This window comes from Gopherus flavomarginatus, chromosome 7, assembly GCF_025201925.1.
Source record: "Gopherus flavomarginatus isolate rGopFla2 chromosome 7, rGopFla2.mat.asm, whole genome shotgun sequence".
Classification (NCBI taxonomy): domain Eukaryota; kingdom Metazoa; phylum Chordata; order Testudines; family Testudinidae; genus Gopherus; species Gopherus flavomarginatus.
Window position 1 is genome coordinate 95,468,679 of NC_066623.1, and position 19,640 is coordinate 95,488,318.

Genomic DNA, 19,640 nt, shown 5'->3' on the forward strand with positions numbered 1-19,640 from the left:
CCAGGGGAATGGGGTGTACTGGCCCTGTGAAAAAGGCAAATATTGTACTTATCTTTTTTAAAAGAACCAAGAAGATCAATGCAATTAGAGAACACTCACCATAACTTTGAAATCTGGAAAGATATTTGAAGAAATTAATCAATCAATTTGTAAGCATCTAAAGGATAACAGGGTTTAAGTAATAGCCAGCATAACCTGTCAAAAACAAATCATGCCAAACCAACCTCATTGACAGGGCTGCTGGCCTAATGGATAGGAAGGAAGCAGTAGGTGTGACATCTTGATATTTAGTAAGGTTTTCGACAGTCCCACATAAAGAAACTAGGGAATGTGGTTTAGATTAAATTACTATTAACTGGTTGAAAGACCATACTCAGAGCAGCTACCAATGGTTCTCTGGGGTACTGCAGGGGTCAGTCCTGGGTCCGGTACTAGTCAACATTTTCATTTAATGACTTGGATAATAGAGTGGAGAGCATTCTTACAATTTCCCAGGTGACACCAAGCTGAGAAGGGTTGCAACCACTTTGGTGGACAGGATTAGAATACAAGACCAGCTTGACAAATCGGACAACTAGTATAAAATGAACAAGAAGAAATTCAGTAAAGGGAAATACAAAGCACTATGCTTAGGAAGGAAAAATCAAATCCCTAACTACAAAATAGGGAATAACTGTCTAGGCAGTAGTAGTAGTGCAGAAAAAGATCTGGGAGCTAATTGAATGAGCCAACAATGTGATTCAGTTGCAAAAACAAAAAAACTAATGCATGCATCTGAGGAAGTGGGTATTCACCCACGAAAGCTCATGCTCCAAACGTCTGTTAGTCTATAAGGTGCCACAGGATTCTTTGCTGCTTTTAAAAAAACTAATGTCATTCTGGGGTGTATTAACAGGAAGTGCTGCATGTAAGACACAAGATGGAACTGTCCCCCTCTATTCTACACCGGAGAGGTCTCAGCCAGAGTAGCATTTAGTTTTGGATGCTATACATTAAGAAAGATGTGGAACAACTTGAGAGTCCAGAGGACAGCAAAAAAAACCATTAGAAGGTTTAGAAAACCTGACCTATGAGGAAAGGTTAAGCTGGAGATGTTTTAATCTTGAGAAGACAGAGGGAGACCTAATAAGACATCAAATATAAGGGATCTTAAAGAGGATAGTTGGTATTTTTTCCATGTTTACTGAAAGTGGACAATAGTAATTGGCTTAATCTGCATCAAGGGAAATTTAAGTACCTATTAGGGGAAAAACTAAGTACAGGTAATCAAGCACTGGAACAGGCTTCAAGGGAGGTTTGTGGTACCCTGGTCATTGAGGTTTTTATGAATAGATTACCACAGTAGGTTCTCAACCTGTGGTTTGGTGACTGTTTTTGATGGGGTTCCACCAGAGCTGAAGCCTTAGCCTCAGCAGGGCTGAAGGTAGGGGTCACAATTTTTTCTAATACGGGGTCATGATTTTTGAGATCTAAATGGGTCACCAGCAACAAAGTTTGATAAACACTGGACTAGACAAACAACTTCATCTCGCCTCACAGCATAGGGAGCTGGACTATGTGCCTTCTGAGGTCTCTTCCAACCCCTCTTTTTCTATGATTTGCGTACTTATACGATAGGAGAGCAAAGGTGTCGCCATGCCATCCTAACAATAGCTGTGCCTTTCTTGTGTTATAGATAGCAATGTGTACAAAAACAGAACCCAGCTGAGTTCCAGCCTCAGCACCATGATGAGAACATTAAAAATGTATATTAGGACCTTCCATGCTGCAATTTTTTTAATTATGCACCTCCAGATTGGTGCTCCAACTAACATAGTGTCCCCCTGCTTTAGATTAGGCAGTTAGCCTGGTCCATTCTATTAGAGAGCTTGCAGAGAACACTAATATTTGTTGAGAGCAGGTGTCATTCACCATGCCAACCATACAATGGAGAGTACAATGTTCATAGAAGAAGCAAATAATTATCAATTGCTGTTGCCTTTTTTCCTTCTATGTGTTTTAGGGGACCTATGCTGAAGGAATGCAAATGGCATGATATTACAAAAAAAACAATTTTAATTTCTTTGAGACTTCTGGAGGAATGTAAGGTTTGAACTTTTCATAGATTTTATTTTCAAGAGTTAATAAATTCACTAGCTTAAACAAAAAGTTACCAGCCAATTCTTTCCTGCATTTGATTACTTTCCAGGGAGCAGCCATTGTCCTTATTAGAAGTGCATAAACTTGTTAATCACTTCTATGCCTAAGCATTACCAATCAAGTCATTACTATTACTGCCAGCTTCTAAGAATCATGCATACTAGAAATCTATATCTATCCCTTTTTTTGAAAAGGTTGTCGTAGAGGATATGTAAACAGGATACTAATCATGGAAATTCAAAAACCCAAAATGCAGTCAGATTAAAAATATTAAATAGAAAGATGATATGTTTGTAATAAGAACTTTTGTATTAGTTATCTGATCAAGTAAATGTATTCCACTGATTTAAAATAAATGGTGAACGATGCCAGACACTGTTAGTTTGAAAAGCCATAAGTAAAATGCAAAAGGAAAATCATTTTTATAAACAAGAGGCACTAAAGTATTAGATGACTTACTGCTGCTTTCAAAGCTTGCTCCAGATCTTCCAGTATATCTTGTGCATCCTCCAAACCAATTGACAGGCGAATCAAAGTATCATTGATCCCAAGAACCTCTCTCTCCTCTTCAGGAACTGAAGCGTGAGTCATAATAGCCCTGAACAAAAAGAAAAATGGTCTCTGTGCAGACCCATTAGGGGTTTTATTAAATAACTAATTAAGCTGGCCTTTATAATTATCTACCAGCTCTCTAGGAGTGGTGACTATTTTCTGAACAGCAGTTTTGTGATAGTCTCTACTTAATCTACACATCAACAGCCCAGATCCTCAGATAGTGAAAACTAGCATAGCTCCAATTAAGTCAATGGGGCATCAACTAGAAGAAATCTATATAGCTCTACTGACTTCACTCGTTCGTACTAGCTGAGAATCTGGTACAATATTGCCTGACTATAACTGTTAAAGGAAAAACAGTGGGTACTTTGGACACTCTCTAGCTCCAAGTTTTCATCTGGAAAAGGAAGCAATATCTATACTACCTTCCTTCAACCTTTTTATTGTATTTGTCTAAACATGGGATATCTAAAAGTCTTCCTGCTGGAACTGCATATCTGTGTTTTAAAGACCATGGTTTGAAGGTAAATTCAAAGAAACTGAAGTTATGCAAGGAAGGAAGGTAGAAGAACTGAGTGAAGTTTCAAGTGAAAGTGAGAAGCTGAATCAGAGAGAATTTGTGTACTTGGAAACATAGGTGGCGAGTTATATGGGACCATGTGCCCATGCTCCACCAATGTTTGGGCTTATATCTTCAGGGTCGTCCTGTCCATAGGATGGACCCGGGCAACGGCCCCAAGCCCTGCACTTTGTGGGACCCCGTGCTTCAGGGGGAAGCAGGGTCCAGGGTGGCCTGGGTGGCTTGCAGGAGGTCTGGTGCTGGCAGCAGTGAGTGTCCTTCCCCCAAGTCCCCACCCTTGCCCCACCTCTTCCTATCCCTGCTCTGCCCTGCCTCTTTCCCCACGCCTCCATTCCACCTCTTTCTGGCTTCCGCCCCCTCCCACCAAGTGACACCAGGAGCCGGAGGGGCAGGGCAGGCTGGGCCAAGTCACTTGCTGCTGCTGGCACCAGGCCCCCTGCTAACCTCCCCGGTCACCCTGAACCCCACATCCCCCTGAAGCATGGGGCACCCCAAAGGGTGGGGCCTGGGGCAACTGCCTTGGTCCATCCTATGGATGAGATGGCTCTGCTTGGACCCGTTCTGGGCACCACCAAAAATTATACAAACCTGAAGCCCGTGCCTGGAAAGTATACTTAGTGCCACTGGAGAGAGATTTGGAGAACTGAAAATAAGAAACCAACGTTCATAGGTGGCAGTGAAAAACATGGTAGGAGTACTGAGACCAGCAATTAAGTTACAAACTGAAAGAAAGTATATGCTGCATGTGTCTGTCCCTGCCCCATCTATGATTTGGAAATTGTGGGCCTTACAGAGAAGGAAGAAAAGAAGGTACAAGTAGTAGAAAATGAGATACTGGAGAGAATGGAATGCTAGAGAAGGGTAGCTAGAGTGAGCATGGAAGAAATTAGGAGGAAGATGAACTTGTACTCTCCAGCCTGTCATTGAGAGGCCCAAGTTTGAGGTGGGCTGGACATATGGATAAGAATAGGAGAAGAATGACCAGCAAAGAAAGAATGGCAGGAACAGGATAGCAAGAAAGGAGGTGGAAAATCAAGGATGGAAAGACTGTTGTGACATGTTGCTAGACAGGATTCTTAATCCTGCAGGATAATGACCCAAATTCAACCTTTAGGGCCATATTGGTAGATTAATGTTTGTATTTTTGTGGGGGGTTTGTTTATTTTTGTTAGAGGTTAATGTAACCAAATAGTTCCTGTCTGTGCTGTAATCTATTTATTCAGAGATCAAAAGGAAAGTCTAACAGTTACAGAACGGTAAATACAGTGATATCACTATATTGATCTTTGAAGTATATAGCAAATCACCTGCAAATGGTGGAAAATGGGCAATTGTCTTATGTTAATCCATGTAGCTAATTACTGGTGATGCGTAGGAAATTCAGAGTCTCAAATTACCTATTGTTCGCCTAAGGATTCTGAGCTGTCAAGAGAAGGCCTGGAACTGTAGTTAAAAACAAACCAAAAAACCCTTGGGTCCTGATCCCTTTTATCTCTGATCTGCTTGATGCATTATGCAGGAGAAGCTTCAGTTGTAAGACTGAGGTCTCCAGTCCCTCCTGGATATGAATATTGGACTATAACCTATGAACTAATTCTGATAGAACTCTTTGCAACTACAGTGCTCACTATCTCTACTATGAAACTAATCACCTACACTTAGATCTGTATGTATACTGATCTTTTAACCAATACAGGTCTGTTGCATCTTACGCTGGGGTTATGTTCTGCAGTCAGCACGTAAAGCGAAAATCACGTATAGTCAAAGTTACATTGAGTGTAATGGCAGGCAGAATCACCCGCACTACAGATACAGTATTAAAAATTGTTCCTTTTTTTGTTTTTGCTGACTATGGAAAGCTGAAATCGCGCATGTTAAATGTGCGTAAGATGCGACAGACCTGTACACTTTAAAAAAACCAAACCCACTAAGAATTGGCTGTAAGCGTGTATGTGGGTAAGATCTGAAATATTCATTAACCTGGGAGGTAATGCTTCTGATCCTTGGGATTGGCAGAACCTTCTTTTATGATTAAGATTTTCAATAATCCTCAACATATTTGACTTGGGTGTCTGGGTAGAAGCCCAGGGCTGGGTTGTTATAAGGGAATTGTGTTTTAGCTTCCAGGTAACTAGTACAGAAGTTGTTTTGTGCAGGCTTGGTAAATCTAGGTAGTGGAATGTCCACCAGTTTTGAGGATTATCTCTAACTGAATAAACTCAATGTGGCTCCCTGAGGATCCTGGTCACAACTGTCAAGAGGTTTAAAGAGGAAACAGGATTGGAACTCCAAGGCCTACAAACCTGTGCCAGGGACAAAGAGGAGTGGTAAAGAATTGTGAGCAACTCTGATCCCATGTAAACCAGAAAGGGACTTGAGAAGGGAAGTGAATTAAACAAACATTGCTAGACATTAAAAATGGGCTAAGTAAGAAATAATTGATGAGGGTTTCTTCTGCCTTAAGGTAAGAGCTGATAGAGCTTTACAGGTATTAGACTCAATACCACCCTTATTTACAGACTTATCTCCCATTGATTTCAGTGGGAACTCAGCCCATATGCAAGGGCAGAAGACAATGATATACACATCATGCAGAGAATGGCCAATTTTCCTTTGTATTCTCCTCACCCCAAGCTGACAGACAATATTAAATTCATTTTCACTACTAGCTGCAGTGGCTACAGCATTAGCAGAGAAGCACAAGTCTTGAAAGATTCAACCATTTTATCTTCAAAGTCTTCAGATAAGTCCAGAATGATCTAGTGTCATATAATGAAATACTGTTACAAACCCTGTGTTTAAAGTTTACTGGTTTCAGAGTGGCAGCCGAGTTAGTCTGTATGAGCAAAACCAAAGGAGAGTCTTTGTGGCATAACACATTTATTTGGGCATAAGCGCTGTGTGGGAGGGAGGGGAGGGGGAAGATATACACTGCTCACTATATTTTTCACTCCATGTATCTGATGAAGTGGGTTTTAGCCCATGGAAGCTTATGCCCAAATAAATGTTAGTCTCTAAGATGCCACAATGACTCCTCTTTGTATGGAAAAACAGGTGCATGTAGTTGTGTGCCAAGTGTGCCCCTTGTGTACAGAGTTAGAATAGCAGACTTTTTTACACTAGCAAAACTGAATAAGATAAGAACACCAGAGTTGTGCACTGACCAGTCAACTAGACACCATGTGAAACTGGAAGTAGTCAATCAGGCAGCAGCAGAGGCCCATCCCCAAAAAAACCCAACCAAGTACTATGCTTGTATTGCATCTTAAAGGTAGGCACATCTGGGCTGTCTGTCCCCACACATGGGGCAGCCACTTACAGTTAGGAAGTGAAGACACTGGGGCTGCCAGCCCAAGACCACAGAGCAGAAGCAGTGTGGGGGTCTGTGCTTTCACCCCCTCTCCTCTAGCCAGAAGGTGGGGGATGTGCTGTTTTTACTCCCCCTCCTCCCCCCGACAGAATAGGGACAAGCCTGCCAATTCAATCTGACCCGAAGACAGAATCTGCTTGCAAGGAAGCTGCTAGCACAGAAGAGGGAGCTCAGATCCTACTGGAGCCTGGCCTGGAGTGTCAGCTGCTGGAGCGCAAACTATACTTTGTTCAGAATTACCAACATTTCAGAGTTATGGACAACTTCCATTCCCAATGTCTGTAACCCTAGATTTTACTGTACATCATGTGGATTTAGTGAATCCATTGTCCATACTTTCATTCGTGGCTGAGACTCCCACTTTGAAGAAGGTAGGCCAAAGAACAATACTGTGCTGCAAAAAAGCCAGTGATAATACTGTGGAAGAAACTGAAGGATATTCCTTGATTTACAGTGACTGAGGGGGGCAGTTTTTCAGTTGATCTAAACACTACTAACATAACCTCACCTTAAGCCAATGACACAATAAAATATAGTATTTTTGAGGGAGGAATTTTCTGCTTTTGCTTCACTCGCATTTTACTAATCCTGCTAGTTTTTATAGTTAAGGAAAAGAGAGACAAAGATTAAATATGCCCTAGGTGAGATTCTGAGAAGCACTGGACACAGAACTTGCAGCCCAGTTCCTTTAGAAGAGACACAGAGGATTCTTTGTGCCCTCCGAAGCCTTGAGGCCTGTGTAAGTTACACCAGCTTTCCAGGGCTGCCTTGGGGGACACAGCGCCACCCTTTAATGAGCACAGCAGCTCATTAAGCCTTGTGGTGGATTTAGAGCTGCCTGTAATAGTTCATGAATGTGGTATTTTGAACTAATTGTGTTATCTGCTGCATGCAGATATTGTGAATCATAGTTTTGTCAGGATATGTATCCAAAAAGGGGAGGTGTGGTTATTTGCAGAAAGATGTAACTATCAAGACAATGCAGAGCAATTTGCTTTGAAACCCTGGCTCAGCCCCTGCTTGCTGGGCCTGCCAGACCAGCTCCACCAGGAGGGACTCAGCCCCTTGGAGAGGGAAAGAGTCAAGCAATCTCAAAAGGGTTTACACACACAGATACTTCTTTGAGGGGATCTGACACTTAAGGGGGAGGATGACCCAGACACTGTTGGGGAGCTAACTGACCCCTGGGCCTCTAGAGGTCAGGGTAAGACAGGGCTATCTAAACCTTTAGGTAAGATAGATATGAACATAGACAATTTTTAAAACAAAGTCTCTCATATCTGATGCTGCATTCCTACTGTTAAGGTTAAATAATACTTTGTTTTAGGAAGGCTGTGGGGGGTCACTATATTCACCACTGATCATGTCTCATGAAGGGAAGAACAGCAGGTAGCCAAAACCCAGCTGGATCTACTGATCAGTCATGTTTGGTATCCAGGGCATTGTAGCCTAGCACGCAGGCTGAGAATGGAAGAATCAGGGAATTCCACCACAAGGAGGTTAAAGACTTGAGACCTAAGATACGGAGGGGGTGCACTGAAGAGTCTGGAAAAGGGGACAGACATAAAGCTTGCTCTGAAGTGTGTCACTCCCCTCCAGCTCCATGCCCCACCCGGCCACCTACACCAGGACTTAGGAGGGGACGCTTAGAAGCAGGAGTGCAAGTAGGCACCCTGCAAGAGATTTCTAGTAGGCTGCGGTGGCCAGGGGAGGGTGCAAGGCTGCACTCTGCTCCTTTCGGGCTAAGGTAGGCATTCATTCCTAGGGCTTTAACAGCACAATCCATGTGCTAACAAACTTAAACAAAGCTTTTGTAGCATATGTAGTGCTGTTTTATGTTGGTCAGGAGCCCTCAGGAGGTGGCAGGGATGGAAGGTATTTAAATAAGTGGTTTTGGTTCTTTTTCTCCCTATTAGTCTGAATTATCTATGACATTCATATCATATCAAGTCCAAATCACTGGCCAGAGGATATTTAGATTCTGATGTCAGCCCAGTTCTGCAGCTTGACAGGAATCAGTGGTGTTGTCCCAGTGTAACTGAACACAGAATTCTTCTTTGCAGACAGATTAGTCTAACATGCATTTTGTTAACTGGAACTGGAGCAGCAAAATAAAAAAAAAAGAACACAAGGGCCTCATGTTCGAGATTTGTGGGTGAGAGAAATACAAGTGAAGATTATAATACTGGACAGTGACAGCCTTAGACCAGCTGCCTCAGGAATCTGCCAAGAACTTTGCTGAAACTATGTTCCTCATCTTAGCAATGGCGCTAAGACTTATCACACATCTGCCCACCTTTATCTGAATGAAGCGCCTTCTGATCTGACAGCTCAGGCATTGTCAGTTTCATCTAGAACAATTTACAAACTTGGAACCTAATCCTCTAATCCGTTAATCATCTGATCAATCCCATAAAGACAATGGGATTATTTGCATAACTATGGACCATTTTTGTGGCAAGAGTTTCAGGAGTCCATTCCTATAATGGAAGTTGAAGCCCCCCCCATTTGAAATACATTTGGGTACAACAGCATAATGCAGTTTAGGATACATTCTACTTAAAATTTTGTCTTTTATTAAATCATACATATGCTAAAATGGCTCCTCACCCAAATCCCATATAAAACAAACAGACTGAACACTACATATTTGGGGGGGGGGGAAGTGAAGAGTTAAACATGTTGATGTTCGTACATACAAAAACACCCATTTCAGAACTGCACTGGAAAATATAGTTGAACGTAATTTTCTATGGAATTTGAAGAAAGTTTAACAGCCCCAATTGTTTTCTGCATTAATCAGTACCTAAAAAAGTTACATGCCTTCTAAGAGAAAAGAATCAGTCCACACTTACTGGGGGAAAAAAAAAATTCCTTCCACTTGGTGTTCAGAAGAGTGCTACAAGACACATACATAACCTCATGAGCAAAGGGTGGAGAGGATAATGTGGGAAGATATGACCAGCAATAAATAAAGTCCCAAAGAGGCAGAGGTTCACAGATTTGCAAACCTAAAACCACCTCATCACATAACTTTTTAATGTCCATAAACCTGGTAACCCCAAAGGAACACTGAAGCCCATTAACCTGAAATGTGTGGCAGTATGCTGTCACTGACTAGGCTCAAAGGCTCATTCACAGCTGAATAGCTAAAAATTAACCTTGCTCTTTTAGGCTAAACAGTCATATCACTGGCTCCATCTCTGTTACATAACAGAACAAAACTCCAGCGGGGCATGGTGCTGGCACAGAGGATCTCAATTATGTGATTTTTCAGAATTTCTTGTCATGTACATGAAATAGCTGGTACTTATGATTAGGCTATTTCTATGCACGTATATTCATCTTGGTATCTGAAGTTATAAATATTAGTTACGTTTACTACATGTTTGCTCTTGTGGTAATGCCCACAAGTTATTTAGCCTGCACATAAAGGGACGAGTCAAGTTGAACAGCTCATTAAGGAACACTTAGCTCACAACGGACCCTGGAAAACACCTGTCTACACTTAATGGACCTTTCCTGTGAACATTCTAACTACAATATGTGTAGGGGTGATGGACATGTAACTTGCCCATGTGACTCCAAATACCATCTTTCACACTGAGAATAGATTTCCCTTCGCTTGGAAGAAGCAAAAAGGCCCTGGAAACATCTCCATTTGCTTCTTTCCTGTTCCAGCTTCTGGACAATGAACATATACTAATTGGAGCGTTCTAACCAAGGGACTGAGGACTTCAAGGTAATCTGGAGCCTTCATATTCCTTGATCCTTTGCAGATGGACTTATGAGTTGGATATGGTACAGAGACTGTTCTAGCCTCATTGACTGCTGATTTCTCTCTTGCCTTGCAATGGACAAAGATCAGATGTCTGCTCTGCTGACTTTCTCACATGAGTCAGCAGCCTTTGATACCTGTGGTATAAGCAACGTAGGCTCTTGCTTGAGTGATTCTGTTCTTTCCTCTCCAAATGTCAAAGCTTGTTCCCACTGAAGTCAATAGCAAAACTCCTTTTGTTTTCAGTGGAACAGGATTTTGCCCCAAGAAATCAGAGAATGTGATTTTGATCAACCGCTTATCTGTCCAGAGATATTCCTCAGGCATGTTCTGCCAGGCTGATTTTGATTGCCCCTCCTGTATGTCATGATGAGGAAAATAATAAAACAATGTGGGCTGTAGTTCTATCAAGATGCACATGGCACAAACTGTTTTTTGCCTCTTTTCCATCAAACCCAGATGGCGGAGCATCTTTGCTTGCTTAGTGCCTGGCGGAGAGCAATACTTAGATAAAGGCAAGCAGGCAGCTGCTTAGTTTGGACATAAGGGAGGCACTGATAGTGTGTTAAAGGAAAATGGGGTGATTATCCTTCCTATCCTTCTTTCATTTAAAAGGTTTCCAGTTTGGGGTGCTGCTGGATCCTCAATGACACCTGGAAGTACAGGAGGCACCAGGGACCTAAAGTATCATTTTACAACTGCATTTGTTTAACACATGCAGGGCCATGTGAGGAGGTCACGTTCCCCCCACTTGCGTTCCTCCTATGAGTGCAGTACCGGCAAGAAATGATTTCTACTTGCACCACTGCTTAGAAAGCAGCCTTACGGCCATCTTCCACAATGACTAAAATAGGGGAAATCTCCATCAGACAGAACCATGGCTTTTAGGGCTACTTTCTGCTGTTATGATCCTTTTACCTAGCATTTTATGGGACTGGAGTGGAGGTAAAGAAATCACGGGAAGGTCTTGGTGACACCACACTGTACCATTCAAAGCAAGAGTCTTCCATTGTTTAAATTCCTAAAATAAGGTCACATCACTGCTCATTTCTTGACCAGCCATAAAATGCTCATATGATATAAAAATTAGCTCTATGGTGCTTGGCCACAAAGTGAAACATTCAAATTTTAAACACTACACAGTTTCAATACGACCACAAAATCCAACAGAAGCTTTTCTTCCACAGTATGTGCAATTTAAGGATTGTTTCATCTTAAATCTCTACTGGAAGACTGACTTACGGATGTTCTGCTAGGCTTTCATATCCTCCCAGACTCTCAGCCAGCGCGAAAAGCTATAGCAGGAAATACAAAAGTTCACTTTGAAAAACTGCTTGTTTACTTGAAACAAAGGCAAGAGGATTTAAAATAGCTACATTGTAGAGGAAAAGGCAATTACATTTTATAATTTACTTAATTTTGAAGTGGAATTCGCTGAACTAGAAAACCACAAAAAACTTTCATACCATGGAAAAAATATTGGATGCAGTAAGAAAAAACAATTGGTATGTAGTTTACTAGCAAAATGTTACTGGATCTGAAAACATCTGGCTTAACTTGCCTAAAGAAGAGAAGGAAGAGACAGTAAGCAACTCAAGGGAGAAATTTTTGTCAGGGCTAATCGGGCTGCACCTCTGAGCTTTGAGTATAGTCAGAGTGGGGATGGGGTGAATCTCTTGGGGGGAAAGAAAAAGAACAGAACTAAAAAAACAAACCAAAAAAACCTTTAAATTGAAATTACTCCCTCCTCTCTCTTTACCACATCCCTCTCCTGTCCTAACTATTAATTCTTCAGGTTTCACGCCCCACTACACTTTCTGGGCCCAATCAAGGGCAGAACTGATGCAACATTGTTTCAGAAGTATTTTACTTATGTCTGCAGCCTTACTAGAAGCAAAAAGGTCATGAGATTCTTTTCTCTCAAGATGCCTCATATGATTTTGCAAACCCAGAAATTTGGAGGAGAATCCAAACTGCTGGATACTGAACAGAATTCAATTGCTGATCCTTTGAGGAATGCCCACCACCCATTAAAGGTCTTCACTAATCTCTGATCTTTAATCATAGATATGTTCTTGCACTAGATGACAAAATGCTCTCTACATACTCTGCTGCATTCAGAAATATACAGTAGATGTATGTCTGCTGAGGATGCAGCAACTGCTGTCAGGATCAGTATGCTGCTATTGTTCCTCTTGCCTCTTCTGCATTCAGGTGTAATCCACTCCTTGTATACCCAGACAGTCTATTTTAGAAAACACCTCTTTCCTTAAGCATCAGCCCAACAACTGATTAGCCAGGACACTGGAGGGGCTAGAGGTAAAAACACTCAGAGGGAGGTGAATCCTTGATTCTGGAATTTGATTCTCCCTATTAGACAAACAGAGGCAGAGACGGCTGACCTTCCAGAACAGGAAGAAAGACTCATTTTTGTACTCGAACCTTTGTTTGTGGGATGTTATTTGATTATGTGAAATTTCAGTTGTGATTTTATTTGGGAGTGAGGGCTAGTGGTGGTGGGACAGTATGGGAGAAAGAGAAATCCTTAATTTGCCTGTCAATATAGATACTAATTGGTTCTGTTTTAAAAAATTTACCAAACTGTGTCCAGAGAACAATAGCCATGAACAAGTTAAAAGGATGTTTAAGAAAAGGGGAGCTAAACAATGCTTTAAAGCTCATGTTACAAGAACACCTTCAGGTGATCTGCCAGAAAGAGGCAGCACTTCCTTTTGGAACATTGATCATGAAGAAGTCTAAAAAGGCATTTTCTATTGTCAAGTATTTTAAAATGTTCTAGCAGTGTTACATCAGAAACAGTTCTTCTGCTTTCAAATGCATTAACAGTTGTTGGAAGATATGCAAATACTTTTAGTAGCAACACATGGTTTAAACTAGCTATATAAGCCCCAGCTATGATTGTAAACACTTCAAATGGGCTGATACTTCCTTTTCTTCCTTCTCATTACTGTCCCATCTCATAATTATCCATTATTTAGATTGTGGTACTACCCAAATAGATAGAAAGAGAGTCCTTGCTTTGAAAATAACCACTTCCTCTTTCACTCAGAACCCTAACTGAGTCACAATCAGGTTCTCTTACAGAATTAGTTTACATTCATTTGAAGGGAAATTACCTTTAAATTCTTGAGAAAGATTTCAGCCTGTTCAAGATTTCCTTTAATATAAAACGTGACCATCCCAGGACAACCAGTGGACTGACGCTTCATTAGCTCATGCTGAGGATGCGAGGGCAGTCCTGAAATTAGTCACATTCTGATAAAACAGCTTATACAGTCTGTTAAAATTGCATCAGAGAAGAGCAAGCCACACTAAGGCACATAAAAAGCAACCTTCAAGTGTTAAGCAGCATAGAATCAACTGCAAGATAAATGCCTATGATGGAGTAAAACATACATATCTAATTCAATGGATGTATCAGCAACACCTAGGAATACAGCATCCTATACCAAACAGAGCCAGAACAAAAATATCTTCTCTTCGGAAGTCCTGCAACTTACCAGGATAAATGACTTTTTCTACCCGGGGATTTGATTCAAGGTACTGAGCAACAGCCTGTGCATTGTAGAAATGCTGCTTCATCCGGATCTGCAGTGTCTTTAAACCCCGATTGCAAAGGTAACAGTCAAAAGGAGATGGAACTGCTCCAACGGCTATAAAATAGCACAATATTACAAATATATAAAAAACCTCTTCGGCCTTATTAGTTTCCAAACTGACCCCTGATGTTAACAGATGCAATTCTCATTGATTTCTGTGGGAACTTTGCCTGTTTATACCAGGGTGTAATTTGGCCCTATATCTGGAAACTCAAACATAGTACTTTGATACCACACTAAAAATATTCTAACTTTAAAACAAGATAAGGGAGAGAGAAAAATAGACACACAGTTTGTATCTCCTTCTTCCCTCCCCCCAAAATATAAGAGAGTCAGGCAGGAGCTAAAACACTGAAGACTCAGGGATGAATCTTATCAGACATAAGGCACTCCCTCAGATTACTTTGTTTAGACTTATTTCGTATTTGCCCTGCCTTGTGTTCTTTATTCAATGGATAAAAATGAATTTGTAAAAATACAGACAAAAAAATGCAGCTGCCAAAACATAAAAGATTCCTAACTTATCAAACAAAAATCACGTGTGCGCGCTGAGTGCTAGGGTCATGGATCTAAAGGAAAACAAATTAAAAAATGGACACCAGCTACATAAAATAGTTTATTAATTATATGCCTCCTTATATATGTGTAAGGAGATATTTTGCAGGGTATTGGGGAGGAGAAAACAAATATTTAAATACGTTTAGAAAGGTACTGTCCTGACAGTCCTGCAGCCAAAGCTCCTCTGTTTATCCACAAAACAGATACTGCTTCAATCCTGGTCTGAAAGGTCTACCTCCAACCGATGAGGGCAGTTATTAATGGTTTGTAGCACAGTGGGGCTAGAGGCTCAGTTCTGTTGGCACTGTACAAACATACAGTAAGAGACAGTTCCTGCCAGGCAAAGCTTGCTATCTAGGACCCCGATCCTGCAAAGGACATACAATGCCTATTTTTATATGCGGAGTGCTCTCATTGACGTCCGTAGGACTACTCACAGAGCCTAAACATTAAGCATGAATGCAAGTCTTGCCAGGATCTGAGTCTCATTTAAGGCATTTCTATATTCAGTCCTTGGTCGCTGCTGAATTGGTCCCCATTAAAAAGGTAATTACCAAACCAAACCACAAACACCTTTGTGTGACAGACTAACGATATCCTGGACCTTGTGGAACCTTGTAGAATTAAGATAAATTTTGAAGTAAGCTAAACCTTATTGAATTGGGGTTAATACTGTTAGGGTCCATTGTATTAACTATGTAATTGTGTGTGTGCTGTTTATAGAACCGTATGTACCTTTTCTAGTCGGAGGGGGTTGCTAATGTAATTCCTTCACTATCAGCCCTTTGAGGCCACTCCCCTGGCAAGGTGCACATATACTAGTTCAAACTGATTCTTCAGAGACCAAACAGACAAAGAAAGGATTTTTGGATAAACAGCCTGCTTTCTAATTGCCTCAAGGCTTTCTTTCTGATCCAGCAAATGGGCAGGGCCCTAATCCTTAGGGAAGAATTGGAAGGACTTGGCCTACTAAGACACCATTAAACTGGGTGGCTGTTCTGAGCTGAAGCTGTGATTAACTTGAAACGACAAGAAACCCCTTGGGTGGAATATTGAAGATCCCGTATTAGGGCCGGAATGATCACTGATAAGCTTAGTAGCGTGCGTTTTTATTGGTTTTAATATGTTTTGTCTGTAGTGCTTTTATCTTAAGAATAAAATAGTCTATGCAGGAAGAGCTATGTGATAACTTATGACTCTTATTAGTCTCTGTAGAGAAAGCAAGCAAGTGGGCAAGGCGAGCCTCTGCTAGGGAGAATACAGTCAAGGTAGGAAGTAGTGCAGCCTGGAAATGCCCCAGTAAGAAGTGGGTGAGACATGGGTGTCTACACAAGAAAGGCAATGGCTAGGGAGCTAGAAGCCTGAGAGTAGGGGCGCTTGCTGAATCACAGAGGGAGAATACAGGTACAATTGCCCTGAGCTGTGACACCTGGCAATAAACTGACACTATCAACTCATTTCACATAGGCTAATAGATGACTTGAGATGAATTTAAACACATGAGATGAAGTCCTGGCCCCATTGAACTCAATGGAAATTTTGTCATTGATTTCAATGGAGGATCTCACCCATGGTCTAAGGAACACAGGCTTGTATAGAAGCCTTTACTAATCCACTGGGCCATTAATTAATTTAATTATTAATTAAAAGGACAATTAACCACTTTGTCTCCTGTTTTTCTGTTCTGACACTTGAAAATAAGAAGAAAATCTTTCCATGTATAAGCAGTGCAAATAGTGATAAACATATTAAACAGTGCTCTTCATCAGCAGATTTGAAAGCACTTTTCAAAAGGTCAGTATTATTTATCCCCATTTGACTGCTTGGGAAACTGAGGCACAGAGAAGCAACATGACTTGTTCAAGTCTACCTAGGAGGCTGCTCGCAGTAGGGTGACCAGATGTCCCAATTTTTGGTTTTTTTCCTTATATAGGCTCCTATTACCCACCACCCCCTGTCCCGATTTTTCACATTTGCTCTCTGGTCACCCTAGGTGGTAGACAGGAATAGAACCCAGATCTCCCGAGTGCCAATCCAGTGCTATGGACACTAGGCCACAATCCATCCCATTTAAATTCTTGGGTCATATTTGTAGCCTAGATACATGGATTTCATATATGTAAATACACCACATGCAAAAATTTCTGTTCTGTACAGGCATACTTGGATCCAGTAAGTTTTAAAGAATTTCCTGTGTTGGCTACTTACCATTTTGTAAGAATTTGAGCCTTTCATAGAGATCATCACAATTTACTGAAACCAATCCCATTACAACATCACTGTGCCCTGAAGATAAAAGAGGAGCATTAAATTGTTAACTTGTTTGTAGTCAGGAAGCTTTCAATATATAAAGGGTTAGGGGTTGTTTTCTTGGTCCTGCTACTACATATTTCCTTTTCTGTTTTTGCTGTTCAAGACATCAGATATTTCTCCTCACTGCTACCATCATCTATGCACTGACATTCAGGCCAAGATCCAGATTAGCCTCCTAGATCATGGTTAGTGCTATGCTCTGTAGCCGCTGGCAGAGCCTGCTTGTACAATGGAACAGTTGGCATCTGCCCTCATCTCAGAATACCTGACATTTGAGACACCCTGGCTCTCTACTTGCCAGAAAACAGGTAAAACACCAGCACTTAACACTTCCACCTAGCAGCTCATTTGTTGCTATGGAGCAGACAGAACAGTAGATACTGCTCTTAGCCAGTTTTAGTGATAGTGGCCACTACACATTAGTGGCTTCTGTTCACTTTTTGTTAAAGTTTGATTTTTTTCGTAATAAGTGTTTATAGCAGAGGCGGGCAAACTACGGCCCGCGGGACACATCCAGCCCACAGGACCGTCCTGCCCGGCCAAGGAGGGTCCCGGCCAGGGAGGCTAGTCCTCAGCCCCTCCCCTGCTGTCCCCTCTGCTCTGCAGCCTCAGCTCGCTGTGCGACCAGCGCTCTGGGAGGCAGGGCTGCAAGCTCGGGGTGGCATGGCTGGCTCTGGCCGGGCGACGCAGCTGCCAGTTCTGCTGCTCTGAGCGGCATGGTAAGAGGGCAGGGAGTGGGGAGTTGGATAAGGGGCAGAGAGTCCTCGGAGCCAGTCAGGGGACAGGGATTGGTTGGATGGGGCGGAGGTTCAGGGGAAGGTGCACTCAGGGGAAGGGGAACAGGGTTGGATAAGTGTGGGAGTCCGGGGGGCCTGTCAGGGGACAGGGATGTGGATGGGGGTCAGGTCAGTCCAGGGATAGGGAGAGTCAGATACAGGGTGGAGTCACGGGGGGGCAGTTAGGGGCGGGGGGTCCCAGGAGGGGGCGGTCAGAGGACAAGGAGCAGGGGGATTGGATGGGTTGGGGGGTTCTAAGGGGGCAGTCAGGGGCTGGGAAGTGGGAGGGGGCGGACAGGGGACCAGGCTGTTTGGGGAGGGAGGCACAGCCTTCCCTACCTGGTCCTCCATACAGTTTCGGAACCCCGATGTTGCCCTCAGGCCAAAAAGTTTGCCCACCCTTGGTTTATAGAGTGGTGTAACCCTGTATGTACTACAGAGCTATTCTTCTGACTCATCCTGGAAATCAGATCATTAGCTCCATTCAGGAATATAAAGGACTTTTTGCTCTGCTACTGATTGATCTCTTTATTTCAGAGAAGCCCTTGAAATTGCCAGAGTACACTCTCCTCAGTGAAACAAACAAACAATCCCCCACCTCCAGTAATGGCCCCTGGTAGCTGAGGGGTTATCTACCAGCTTTGCACCAGCTACTGCAGCCCCAGCCAGCAATCCATCTAAGACTCACTGACTGATAAACTCACTTTGCTGAGCTGCCTGCAGTTGCTGGCTGGGGAGTGGCCAGCCAGACTGGGGGTAGTGGGACTCGGTTGGGGGACATAGTGGGTTTGTGGGTCAGTGATGCATAGCTGGAGATCCAGGTGAGGACCTGCAGAGCAGGAAAAGAGGGTTTGTAAATGAGGATTGGGAATTTAGAAGGGGATATCCATGATCTAAAGGGATACACTGGCTGAGGGAGCTGTCAGAGCTAAGAGCTATCAAGACAGACAGCAGTCAGAGTCTGAAACCTGTTACTCTGCAAGTGTTTTCCACCCAAAGTAGCACCCAGTTTATTAAGCTTCCACTGACTATTTACCCCTACACATTTCAGGAGGTAACGCCAGTCACTTGTAGCTTCCACTCAGCACTTTTGCACATGGTGCTTTTCAAACAGTTGAGGGTCATTACAACCAATGGCTCTCAGTAACACAGACAAGAGAGAAAGGCAAAGAAGGTCCTGGATGGAGAAATCCTCGTCAACTTGCTCAGGAAAGAGCTTAGGTTTGAAAGTACAGTCCTATTTCAGGGCTTTGTTGTAATTAAATGAAGGCAAATCAGTTGGGCAATATCTGTCGTGTGAATGCTGTGGTCAGGAATTGGGTAGAAATACCACCCATTTATAGGGTTCCTCATACCAAGGATTTCTGAGGGTTCTTTAGACAGATATGGAGAACAAAGAGCATGAAGCAGCAATAGAAACTGATATTTTATGGCACTTATTATTGGTTTTAGAAAAAACCAAGAGAACATTTGAGCTATGTAATATTCAGATACTTACCATTCATGTATTTGGTTGCAGAATACATACAAATATCTGCCCCAAGAGACAAAGGACGCTAAAATGGAACAAACATAGAATATCTGATTTAACATTCTTTCACCATTTTCAAATCACAAACTACTCTCACCTCATCCCACAGAAAGCAGAAATTTGGTGATCAAAAAACAGAAGACTCAGGTAACAAGACACACGCAGGCTGGGAGTTTCAAAAGCACTGTCTCTCTCTTATTGACTTCAGTGAGAGAAGAGTTAAGGCAATGCAGAGCACTTAAAATCCTACCCCTAGTTTTTAAAATTATTTTATTTCCATTTACAGACTGCACCTACCAGACGGCTTATAGGCACATAAAGAATAGTAACCACTTCAACATGCTTACAACCTAATCAATGTTAACTGCACATACAAAATAACTTGCCCTAACAATCAAAACCCTGAGCCTCTTCAAAGAA

The 19,640-nt window shown here is 42.2% G+C and overlaps 1 protein-coding gene across 7 annotated transcripts in view; it reads right to left on the minus strand.

The window, feature by feature from the left end:
- CTH (cystathionine gamma-lyase) overlaps nt 1-19,640 on the minus strand; it is an 82,400-nt gene that overhangs the window by 35,954 nt on the left and 26,806 nt on the right. For 2 of the 7 annotated variants that reach the window (XM_050961058.1, XM_050961056.1), the window contains exons 6-11: nt 19,188-19,245; nt 16,809-16,886; nt 13,944-14,096; nt 13,560-13,681; nt 11,665-11,717; nt 2,599-2,737 (exon numbers count right to left, since the gene is read on the minus strand). In XM_050961058.1, coding sequence (XP_050817015.1) covers nt 2,599-2,737; nt 11,665-11,717; nt 13,560-13,681; nt 13,944-14,096; nt 16,809-16,886; nt 19,188-19,245 — 603 coding nt within the window. The remainder of the gene's footprint in view (nt 1-2,598; nt 2,738-11,664; nt 11,718-13,559; nt 13,682-13,943; nt 14,097-16,808; nt 16,887-19,187; nt 19,246-19,640) is intronic. The other 5 variants (XM_050961063.1, XM_050961062.1, XM_050961059.1 and 2 more) reach the window with 5 other exon arrangements.